We start from the raw sequence: 12988 nt of genomic DNA, 5'->3' as shown, positions 1-12988 counted from the left end.
TTTCACATGTCCATTAAAGTCGCTGCATTCCATGACTCACTGGCCATGTGCTGGCGGTCAAATGATCAAAGCTTTAAAAATTGCATCCCGTTTTCCCCTATTTTTCCCAATTTTCATCGATCTCCCTGTGTTGATTTATAACCACCGTTTGAGATATAAAAATGTAGACGGAATGTCTGTACATGAATCTTAAACTAACCTTTTTATGGTCTTGGTTAGGTGTCAGTGGTAGTTCGGTTAAGCAGTCGGAATTCTTGACAAAAATGATACAGCCTTGAGCAAAACACCAAAATTTTCTATCAGGCGGTGGATTGGAGCTGGGTGTGTGAGCACGAACGAGGGACACTTAAAGGGGCATTCGAGACGATGTTCATAATTTCACATCATGTAGTACATATATCGACAGCTCCATGTATAGATTTGTGGATTTTGTTGTGGTCTTTGAGCAGAGAAACCAATACTCTGAAAAATTCTAAACAAATTACACTGAACAGTGTTGATGACATAGGAGCCTCACGTTTTGTTTTTTGTTTGTTTGTTTGTTTGTTTTTTGTTAGAAATGTAGCAGTGTGATTCCATTACAGTACTGCTTGACTGACAATTTCACCTGCGTGGAATGCATGCACACCTTCCAGGGGCGGATCCAGGAATTCCGTAAAGAGGGGGCGTGTTTACAAATTTAAAGGGGGGGGGGGGCGCACGCACCCCTCCCCTCATTTTTTTCTTTTTATTTCTTTTGTTTCAACAAAAAATAAAGGGGGGGGGGGTGCGTGCGCCGGTTGCGGTCCTCCCTGGATCCCGCCCCTGCCTTCTTCTTTTGTTGCTTCATTGATCCCCAACTCACACATTCTTATGGTGAGGCTGCGATGTCATCATCCTTGTTCACTGCAATGTATTATAAAATTTGAAAACATTCTTATTCGTCATCCCAATCACTATAAATTCTGAAACTCTGTACACAGTATAAGTAATTTATCGTTGTTCAAATGTAAAAATCTGAATATCATCCGGAGGTCTCCTTTAAAGCAAGAGTTACTTATCTAGCAGGCAACTCCTGAAAGGGTTCAGGGGTCATTTGTCTCCAATCAAAAAACACATCTCAAGGAATCCGTTACAACTTTCTGTAACAACTATTGATTTCCTCTAAATATTGTTTCTTTTACATTATATGTTGATACCATAATGTCTTTCTCTTTTTTTTCTGCATATTGTATGGTTACATGTTTTACTCTCACTATGGTTATACCGATTCTTGTTTGAAGCCATTTCTTCTGGTTACGCTATCTCCTCGCTTCATCGATCAGCTAATTGATTGATTAAACAGGGCAGAACAAGGATGCGTGCAAAATGTGGCGCCAAAACAGCTTCTACGGTCATACGTGTGTAAAGAATATGAGATGTACACACACACACACACACACACACAGGGGGATCCAGGAATTCCGTAAAGAGGGGGAGCGTTTACAAAATTAAAGGGGGGGGGCGCACGAACCCCTCCCCCATTTTTTTTTCTTTTTATTTCTTTTGTTTCAACAAAAAATAAAGGGGGGGGCGTGAGCGGGTTTTGCGGTCCTCCATGGATCCGCCACTGCACACACACGCACACACACACAAACAAAAATACATACAATAACGTGTGCGTGTGCATATATATATATATATATATATATATATATATATATATACATACATATTGTGTGTATATATATATATATATATATATACATATATATACAGGTATGGAGGAATGGTTTCAGTGGATGCGGAGGGAATGGAAATCTTCAAAGGCAGAGGAGAGGGCAACTGACCTTTAAAAAAAATGCAAATAAATGGAGACACCATCATCATCATCATCACCATCATTGTCATCACCATCACTATTTTGGTCTTTACAATCCAGTCTCGCCTCTTCAGTGTAAGCACTGTTCTCTTTAAAGCGGGCTTCGCCACTCTGTTACCTCAAATATTGCGAGGTTTCCTTCAATGTTGTACACATGTTGGTCAAGATGGACATGACTTTGATGGGTGAAAATCACGTCAAATATTCCATGGATGTACGTCATGGGCACAGTTCGAACTGAGAATCTTTGGATAGGCGTTCACAACTCGATCTGATATAATACAATGCTCCCACTACTAGGCTTTCTACCAGTCGGTAAAATGATGAGGATGGTGTGGATGGATGGATGATGATGATGATGATGGTGGTGGTGGTGGTGGTGGTGATGATGTTGGTGATTCGGATGATGGTATTCTTCGCATGGCGTCAGCATGTAGACTGTAGACACATCAACATAATTGTCTTGCTGATGCAAACTGCCCTGACAGTGCACTTACTTTAAACTGCTTTTTTTTTTTTTTTTAGCTTTAGATTTGGCGTGTGTGCTTGTTTACGTGTGGGCTCGCGTGTGTGTCTGTACAATGTATTTCTATATTTCGTTCATGCTTGTTGTAAGGGTGCTTCATTATTGGATTCTGGGACCAGCTTACGTAACTCTCGTACAGTGTCGAACACTTGACCGTTTGTGCATCGATTCCTCCTTTTTTTTTTTCCTCTCTCTTCCAATTTGGAGACTAAATAGACACCCACCGGGTGATCGATGTAAAGTCATGGTGTTTTACATAACACCTTTACCAGGCGTTGAAGTTGAAATACACGCATTGTGTTCAAAATGTGCAATACTGCGCGAGCAAGTAATTACGCTAATTTGGGTAGTCAGGAATTGGTCACTTTTGCATTAACATGTGATGTGTAGAAAGACAGTTCTCACGTAATCATGAACGTAGTTCGTACATGCAATTAATTATTAGCTTACCCGGTCTTACATCACACACTTCCCACTTACAGCAAATGCATTGAGAATACATAATCGATAAATATAGAGATGGTCCTCTGATCGAACAGGTTTAAGCAGTGGGAAAAGAATGGTGGTTTGTTGGCGTGGATTTTACGTGCCATCATGTTCAAAATGATATCTGCCATTAAAATAGAAGAGAAAAGATTGCAGACATGGTGTTGCTACAAGTTCCTTGCTGCAATATTGTTAAAGGCAACTCGTTAACGAAAGCGGAACGAGTATTTCTCAGTAATGAAAGGGCGTGAAAAAAAAAATGTGAAAACGAAAAACACAAATTATACCTGGGCATTACAACGGATGTCAAGTTCTACTTTGACGACTCTGTTGTTGCAAGGTCTTTAAAAGCAAGGCAGGAAAAATAAGTCGTTGAGCGGAACTACTTTCAATGGGAACCTCAGTTCCCGGTGTTATGACGCTAGAGGGGTGCACACTGTGGTTTGTCGCGGCGGCGGAACGGACAAGAACAAGCAATGAACCCACAGAGCTCAGAGAAAGTGACAGAATGACACATGGATAAGTGTGTGAGGTCACTCCGAACGATGAGGAGGGGGGGGGGGGGGTGGAGGCAGGATGTGGGAAGAAAGAGAGAACAGATTGAAGATAGGAGGCAGAAATTGAAACACGGTCATCATGCATGTAGACGTCACAGAGGCCTAGAGGCGATATGAGTGTATGAAACGTCACGACCAGCGATGAATGCCAGGCATCGCCGGTGACTTATCTCTTCACTTCGCGTGGATTGAGAGATTGAGTATCGAGGCGAAGGAGGTGGTGTCTTCTTGGGGGAGGGGGGGGGGGAGGGGCAGATGAAAAGTATAAGATGAGATACTGAGGAATGAACGGAGGTTAAAGCCACTGTTTGCCATTGGGAGAAGTGTGATTGAGAAAGAGTGCTAGAATTATCACATTATTTAGATGCATATTTATGTATAGTTCAGTTGTGTCACAAAACACACTAACATATACAAATGTGGAAATAAAGCAGCAAATATAGTGAGATATAACTAATTTTCTCCATAAACCGTAACTAGACACGGGTTGTTCTTGAAACGATCTCATAAAACTATTGTTAACATTTTGTATAACAATACTAAAATTGACTAAACTGATTAATATCTGTATGTTGGTTATCTCTATACTTAACTTGCATTTTAAAACTATATTGAACCACAAATCTGCAATCTTTTTAATCTGCAAATTATAGAGCCTTTAACCCATTCAGGACAACACCTCAAAATTGCCGATGGCACTGTGTATGAAAAGGGTGCCTGCTATAATGAGGGATATATTCTCTTTCTCTGGTCCATGGTGTTGCCCTTCCAAGCCTGTTGGTGACGCGATTCTATATTTGAGCAATTCCACAAAATGTTTAATAAGCTTTGCTATAAAAGTACAGAGTATAGCCACACGAACAGAGTGGTACAGGCTTCATTAAAAAAAAACACACACAAAAAAAAAACCAAAACAAAACAAAACAAAAAAAAAACAGCATACAATGGACAAAATTATATCCATTATTTATTCCAGACGCGAAGCCTGCTGGATATTTGGCGACTTCCTCGCCCTTTCAAAACTGATGGGAGAATCAGGCTTAAAATTAAGCGAACAATCAGAAGTATTCATGGAGACAGCCCGATGAAGTCCTTCGGCGGACAGGTACATCATGTATCTCCTATTAGCAGTCACATTCCCCTCTCAAACCAACATGTAATGACAGCTTTCGATCAAGTTAAATTCTAATGAATATCGTCTGAGAAACTAACGCATGGATCCTGCCTATCCAATTGGGATTTTAATCGTATCAACGTCTTTTACTTTCACATCATATTTCTGTGTTTTTTTTTTCCTTGCGACACCTTTATATAATGATATAACCCTGCATTCATTCGTGTTCAGTATGTTATTTTCTTTTTTGCTGCAGTGAAAAGACATGGTTGTATGCACTTTGTATTCTTACTTGTTTTACTGTCAATGATTTTGTAATTTCTTTGAGAAAATTGGAGATATGAAAATAGATTGAAGTGAACTGAACTTAACTTCAGTTTTCCCAATTCCACGAGCGAGACACGGTTTTATAAGTTTCATCACAGAGGTAAGACATGATATAAATGCTCCTCCTCCCTCTCCCAGTTGTCCTCCCTGGCTGGTTTCATCGCGCATTTGTAACAACACCAGAGGTTTACGTACTATCACATCTCTGACCTGCCACTGGCGTCCACTAAAGATGTATAGCTGGCAAAGAGTGGACAATGATCGACCGAATTCACGACATCAATAACACCAACATCCATCAGTCCATCCCATCACTACCATTTCGCATCAGCAGTGTGGTATCAGCTAGCTAATTAATTACGAGGCTTGAAACCGGGGCTTACCTTCAAACGGTGCGTTCAGATCTCGTCCCTGGGCATGCTAGATGCACCTGCACGTCCTGAAGACAGACGATATCGCCCGAGTTTAAATGGCGGGAATCCCGAGGGTAAAGAAGCTCAAGTCTCTCTCCTTCCCTATCTCTCTCCCCCTCTCTCCCTCTCCTGCTCTTGTCGTATTTTTGTCACACTATCTAATGAAAGTGATATCTACAGATGTCAAGAGCTGCAAAGGTGTAGGCGCAGAAGCGAGGCGACCTCAATTTTTCATTTCTCTGCTGTCGGACGATGGCCGGTCGCTGGTACACATCGCACGGCCCCTCGTCACAAAGTGCAAACGACGAGATGAAATGTATCCTGAACTTGCCCCTGTCTATATCCTATTCGCTTTACTTTTTTATGTCCTTGTCCTAGTGGCAACTGGTTCACTTATCCCTGATGTTTCTCTGTGGACTCATTTAAAACAATCGCACCTGAGGGCATTTTGCAGAAAGCTCGGCAGCTTCATGGCATGCTATTCCTTCGTGTACCTCCAAACAGGCATGGAATCGCCAGGGGAAAACGGGATCTCGGAAAGCCAGACCGTGGATCAGAAGTCGCAGGCACTAAGGACCTGTAATTGCGTTAGCTACAAGCAGACTGGAAATATTAATCAATGCACTTTTGTAGCGAATGCTTTTCCGAGTGTGAAAGCCGGCGGACGCTCGCCGCGGAGAACTAATGAGGTTCGCGGTATGTGGTCCGGGAGAAGTCGCCTAGTGGCTAAGTCGAGCTCGGGTCTTGGAACGGACTGGCTATATAGCGCCACAAGAGGGCACTGCACATGGCAATTTTAACTTCGCATTGACTAATTTACGTAGCTTTGACTGGAGTACAGATCAGCGTATTGAGCATGTACAATGTACTACTGATTGCAACCATTGAGTCACGTCACCTATGGAATGCGATCACGGGAAGTCAATGAAATCTGAACCCGAGTTCTGCCATAAAGCAATACCGGCTTACAAGATGGTAGTCCGTGCACATCATTAAATTTTGATGCAAAAATATAGGTACAGCGTGTGTCTGGTAACGAAAGTAAACAGGTAAATTTGCTAATAAAATGTAATACTACTACTATGCGCTTCAATCTTCTAAAAAAGAAATCAGGAAATTTGAATGCATTATTTTGGAGTGTTTTTTTTTCTTTCTTTCTTCTTTTTCTATTCATTTTTATTTCCCGGCATTTGCCTGGTGCCGAACAAGGTTTTATGGACATACTCTCTCCTGATGCGTTTCACTTTAACAAAAAAGAAACAGAAAAAGAAAAAGAATGAGTTAGCCTCACACGTTCATAAAGTGACACTCGACGCAATTGAATACGTACAGTGTAACCGTAAACCATTATGCACATGTTTGATTGTGCATGCCTGTGTTTATAATATCATATTGATGAACTATTCATATTTATAATAATTATGTTTACATTAAACGCGGTTAAATTTGATTGATATTATGTGTTTTTATGTACAAGCATACATTGCATTGTGTTCAATGACAGGATTTAAAAGTTACATCCATAACTATTATAGCACCGTATAGATAAACGCGACATATTATAAGGAGACAAAGAAGAATGTGAAAATTGTGTTCAAATCTTCTACAATATTTGAAAAGAAAATACTTCATACGAACAAATTTAGTCGTGCAAATTCATCGTCTGAAATGTGTCAAATTTGAATAGCTTGTGACAATATAACAGATTGAAAGGAATGACTAACAAAGTCATGGGGAAAAAGATCATCAAAAATCTTATGACATCTTTATTGAACGAGAAATATATACAAATCGTTAACGGTATTATTTACCAATTGATTATGAAACAACAACCCAGCTCTATAGTGCATGAAAATAGTCCTAACATGTGAGTTAGGGATAGAAACATCCAATGTAAAAAATGTTATTCAGTATTATCCACGTTAAGAATTGTTCAAAATATACAAAATGTGAACAGTAAATGTAATGAATACAAAAGTCGTCTATAATACCGTTATGGCATATTTAGAAAAATAACGATAACTCCTTATATCTTAGGCTTCATTGCGAATTATTCAATATTTATGCTCGGATTCTTGTGATACACATCATTAATGTGATAACTCTAGCATTTTTGAAATCACTACTCCTAGCGGCAAACAATACCTTTAAATCATACTATGATTAAAAAAAAAAAACCAACAACAACAAGGAAATCATTAAGATATTGCATACAATTACTACTGCAATCGGTATTACCGAAGCTTGGATCAACCAAAATTCACTCTCGATACTCCATATTGATGATGATTATTTACTCCATGCTGACTGCACCACTGGCAGGACGGTGCCGTGGGGTAGGTAATTACGTACGTAAATTCGTCTATGCTTTTTCTGAAATCTTATCCTCCACCTGTAAACTTCAACAGTTTGATAAATCGTGTATCTCTCATTAGAAAGGAATTTTCAGTATGAGAAACATTTTAGGACTAACTATAAAAGGTAATACGATTTGGTATGATTACATTACCAAGGCATCTAATTTATACAAATTTTTGAATTTGATATATCCTGTAAAGTCTCCTTCATGTTTTGCATTGCCTTTATTCCTCATTCTCTGAACGTTTGTAACACTGTTTTTGGGGGACCGTTGGAAAACCAAGGTCGAAACACACTTGTTATGTGCAAAAGAACATAAGAAGAATGTACTCGCAGTCCAATTACTTTCATCACACCACTCTCATTTTCATAGATAGAAAAACACTCAAAGTTGAAAATATCCACACATTCCAAACTATGTATATCTGTTACATTATATTATATTATATTATATTATATTATATTATATTATATTATGTTATGTTATATTATATATTATATATTATATTATATAAAATAGCATACATACTTATGATACAGGCCGGCAGTGCATGACAAAAGTTATAGTGCACGTAAAATATAACGATTGCAGACGATAACCCTCTATCGATTTGATATCGGTTTTTGCTCCCTCATTTTAATCATCGAGTACTGAATCCCGCACCTCATCGACGCGATTGCGCCACAACCGCGATATGCTTCGCTCGATATTATCGTTATTCTCGATTCTCGCTGGCTATGCCAGCAACTTATCTGTGTGGGACTAGACTATCAGCGGTAGATTTAAACATGGAAGCTGAAATGAACAGGTTCGCTTCTTTTACAGAGACTGATCTATATAAACAGTATCTTAGACAATAAGGACACAAAGGATGCCATCAAATACGCCCTACGAATTTTGGACTCCTACTGTTCTGAAAAGGAATCAATCCGACGGATATTGAGCAAGTCAACCCAAGATTTGTGCCGCTTTCTCCGTACATTCTACGCGGAAGTGCGCCGTGGAAATGGGTAGCGTGTGTACGGTATACGCTAAGCGCTCTTTGATCACGCTACGCTATGAACTTTTACTACGACATTTACAACACACTCTCGGAAATCGGAATCCACTTGTGCAGCAATGGTGACTTCAATGATGCCTGGCACGAGCCTTGTGTTTACAATCCAGTAGATCCCTAACCCTACAAAACATCATCTAGTCCTGGTCCTGGACCCACAGTGCAGTAAGTAAATTTAGGGCGTCTAACGTGTTACTGTTAGATCCATGGTAGACCTATTGTATTGTAGGGTCAAGTGTTAACTAACGTTAGCTCTGTCGCTCGTAAGTGACGTAGATCTAGTAGTATAACGTTAGGCCAGGGCCCCTAGACCTAATCTATCGTAGGGCCTAGAAATCGTTAGATATAACCACGTAGACCCTAACACGTCAGGATTTTGTCTACACAGGTTCAAAGAAACTGGTATTATTGCTTGTCTAGACACGTGTAGAGTCTTAAATGATCTAGGCTTTCGTATTTTTTTCAATTTATCTTGCCTGGGTATGTATGCTATTTTATATAACACATAGTGCATGACATCTTATTGCACTATAACAAGTACCAAGCACCTCCAAATTCTGAATTTGCCCTCAGGCAATTATATTCAATTCGGCCTGCGGCCTCATTGAATATAAGTGGCCTTCGGGGCAAATTCAGAATTTGTCGGTGCTTATATTGTTATAGTGCATTCAGCCTCATGCACTATATATATAATATTATATTATATTATATTATATTATATTATATTATATTATGTTATGTTATATTATATATTATATATTATATTATATTATATTATATTATATTATATTATATTATATTATATTATATCATATTACAAAATACAATATGAACATTTCACACATTTACATCGGTCTTCATTTCAAACATTCTTCACATACTATGCTATGCTACACATTCTTAACTCAGTCAACCATTATCCGACTTCCATCTCAAAAACCCCTAAAACTCGTTTGCCAAGCAAACCAGTTAGAGAGCATGGTCCTATCGTGTGGAACGTGTGAATACTCCAAAACCACGAATAACACTTCAGACAACTATTTGATATCTACTGTCCAAATACACATATTGAATTGTTGATTTATCTGGCATCAGAATTAGAATACAAAATATTTGATTTGTGATATAATATGAGTTAATCTGAATTGCATTTGATAATTTTCACTCAACAATAGTTCCCTGCTGAGTTAGATCTAACAACTATTTTTTTTTTATTATTAAGTAGTAGTTGAATGGAAAGTACTATTGAGAGGCCCGTGCAAAGTCAAACACAACACGATGCACATGCATGACTACCGACACAATATTCCCTCTATGTTTTCTCGTCTTTCCTCTCCTTAATACCCCACAATTTCCAGGCCGCCATCATTATTTTCAACCATATAGGCTTTAGATGTGCGGTCTGCTGCACTTTTCACCGTTTGCGAATATTCCTTTGTATTTGACATTTGTTAGTCTTTGCTGATAACAAATTTTCCAGATTTGTTTACACTTGATTGTGTTCTGCTGTTTGTAATGTTGAAAAAAAAAGTCTTACCATCGTTGCTATTTTATAGGAGAAGGTTGAAAAAATGCTGAAATAAAACCAAATCAAACCATACCATACCTAAGTATATATGCGAGTACATAAATGTGACATTGCATCAGCGTCAACACCTCAGACACAGTAATAAATGCTAACCATTTAAAAAGCAATAAAACATGGCATAGCCAGAGAAAAAACAGGGAAAATGCGAGACATATAAAAAGGAATGCCACCCAGCTCAAGCAACCTTCAATATGCAACATAAGAAACCGAAAACCGAAAACTAAAAACAGAATAATAAATCGATATAAATGTATCCCCTCTAACTCACACCCCATCCCTACTGCCGCTACCCGTCCCTTGTAACTACCATTCATAACTGAAATTATAAGCTATTCGTTGATACATCTTCTTTTTCTAAATAGAAAAAAAAATACGAAAAAAAAAACCAGAGACGGCAAAAAAACAAACAAACATATTTTACAAGTAACACTTAAAACCAGACCAACCGAAAACAGAAAGTTTTGACAAAATCAGCTTTTAAGATTGAATGCAGTATCAGAGCGTGGAGAAAAGCAAGCATTTTGAACAAAATAACCAACTTTAGTTGAAACAAGTCACTTGTTTTTAATTTCAAGACAATTTTAGTCTTTTAGATGTGACGTAATGTATTCAAGACATCAAACTTGATATATATATATATATATATATATATATATATATATATAGATAGATATAAATATATGTATCGCAAATGACAGTCAGTTAGCTGTTGGAATTCTTAATGCAGCTAGTTAAAAGTTCTTTGAAACGCTCTTAAATTATTTTTTCAATTTACAATAAGCAACACAATTTTATAGATAATTATATGCATTGACATAGAAATGCAATTTTGTGCCGAATGCAGTCAGTGATTTTTGTCCGTTTGTTTTTTGTTTCTAATCATTTGTAAAACATCCATGGATTACATTATATTTTGTTTGTTGCATTCGTCTTTTTTTTTTTCTTCTTCGTCTTTTTTTTTTCTTATTCAGATATGATATCGTTAGAAACAACATCAGCAAGAGCATTACTGTTATTTTACAGGTTTGTGTTGTTTCGCACTTGTGACCTACTCAGGGAAATGAGGTGACATGTGAAATACGTATATTAAAGACACAGACTTTATATCACACTTGCCCAGATTTGTCTCGCCCAGATTCGGTCCAGTCTCTTTTCCTCTCATCGAAAAGAGGAACATTGAGGTCGGCGTGTTTCTGGCGGAATATCGATTTCAACGCTTGGCGGAACTCGGGAAAGCGGGCGGTGTAGATGACCGGATTGAGACAGGAGTTGTAAAAGCTCAACACGATGGCTCCTCTGTCCAGAGGACTTCCGACGAACGAGTAATCGAGCACGCCGATGTTGACGAGGAAGAAAGCAATTTGACCAGGGCTCCAGCAGACGACGTAGATGGCTATGATCGTCGTCATCAGCTTCAACACGCGATTCCTGGCGGTTCGGTGGAATGACACCGTTTTCTGTTCGCGGAAGAGGATCGCTTGGCGTTGGAGAGACCTCACGATCCAGATCTGGGTGATGATCATGACTCCAGTGGGAAGGAGAAGCCGGTAGCACAGCAAGAAGCTACCCAAGACGATCCCGGTGTTGGGGGATGCAAACCGGACCGTGCATACCCTTCGATCCGGATGCACCCCGTACACAATCGGCAGGAATGCCGCGTAGACAGCGAAGGTTCCAATCCAAATCAAAGCAACAAGCACGACAATGAGCCGCCTGTTGACTAGCCGATTGAAGACCAGCGGGTACACCACCGCCACGAAGCGTTCCACCGATATTGCCGTGAGAATATAAATGGAAACCGTGACGCAGACAAACATAAGAAACTGTGGGTAAACCACCCAGCAGTACAAATGTCCAAGGGTGGAGCGTGGCGTGGTCGACGCGGCTGGTAACGGCAGGAGAAACACAGAAGTGAGGAAATCCGCCTGGGCCAGGGCGCCGACGAGGATGTCGGTGGAGCGGCTCGAAGACCGACGCACGAACAGGACAAGCATCACGAGGAAGTTCCCCACGATTCCGAGAACGGCCGAAATAAGTTGCAGCACGTTCCACCACGACCACCGAATTGTGCTCCAGGACCAGGCATCAGACTCGCCTGGCGCGGCGATGCTTGGCGACACCACAGTGGGATCAATCCTCGATGTGGTATAAACCGGAAACTCTTGGTAGATGGTCAACTTTTCTTGCGCTGTTAGTTGTTCCCTTGTCGAGAAAATTGAGGTGGAGTCTGTCACAGCTGCAGTTGTCAGGGTGATTTCTCCAAAGATTTGATTAACTAACCAAAGGCAAGTAACTGTGAGAATATGCGCGTACCATTGCATCATGGCAATCGTCTGACAACGCAAAGAGACAAACGAAATGAACGAAGTCATAAAGCAAACAATAAATCTGGATGCTACTTACCAGTACAAAACGGGTCATCTTGCTCCATCAACACAAGAAATACTGATTTCAAGAAAAAAAAAATCAGGACTTTCAGCGTAAAACAAAGCATTGTAAAATAAAGTGTCCGCGTTCCAGGGGGGGGGGGGGGAATGCATTACACATGATCATAATCATGATTGCAACCCAGGGTATATCGATTGGAACTCCCATACGAACGCTAATTGACAATTCATAGAAAAAGCATCAACAAAACAAAACATAGAAGAAATACCCTCTGCGTGACAAACAAAAACAAAAACAAGATTAATACAAGTAGTCTCGTCCTATTCAAGATTC

General features: G+C 39.6%; 1 protein-coding gene and 1 pseudogene across 1 annotated transcript; both read right to left on the bottom strand.

Moving 5' to 3' along the window:
* Nucleotides 1-5247, bottom strand: part of LOC140245231 (uncharacterized) — a 70475-nt pseudogene extending 65228 nt beyond the window's left edge.
* A 6126-nt stretch (nt 5248-11373) lies between these two features.
* LOC140245229 (allatostatin-A receptor-like) lies at nt 11374-12321 on the bottom strand. Its single transcript, XM_072324816.1, has one exon. It carries the CDS (start codon nt 12259-12261, stop codon nt 11374-11376), a length of 888 nt encoding a protein of 295 aa, XP_072180917.1. The 5' UTR covers nt 12262-12321.
* Nucleotides 12322-12988: the final 667 nt, after the last annotated feature.

Source organism: Diadema setosum, chromosome 22 (genome assembly GCF_964275005.1).
Source record: "Diadema setosum chromosome 22, eeDiaSeto1, whole genome shotgun sequence".
In the NCBI taxonomy this organism is placed as follows: domain Eukaryota; kingdom Metazoa; phylum Echinodermata; class Echinoidea; order Diadematoida; family Diadematidae; genus Diadema; species Diadema setosum.
The sequence above is the reverse complement of the archived record's forward strand: the minus strand, read 5'-3'. Positions and strand labels throughout refer to the sequence as shown.

Bases quoted from the DNA above. Each gene is read 5' to 3' on its own strand.
- LOC140245229 (XM_072324816.1), bottom strand. From the start codon at position 12,261: ATGCTTGTCCTGTTCGTGCGTCGGTCTTCGAGCCGCTCCACCGACATC.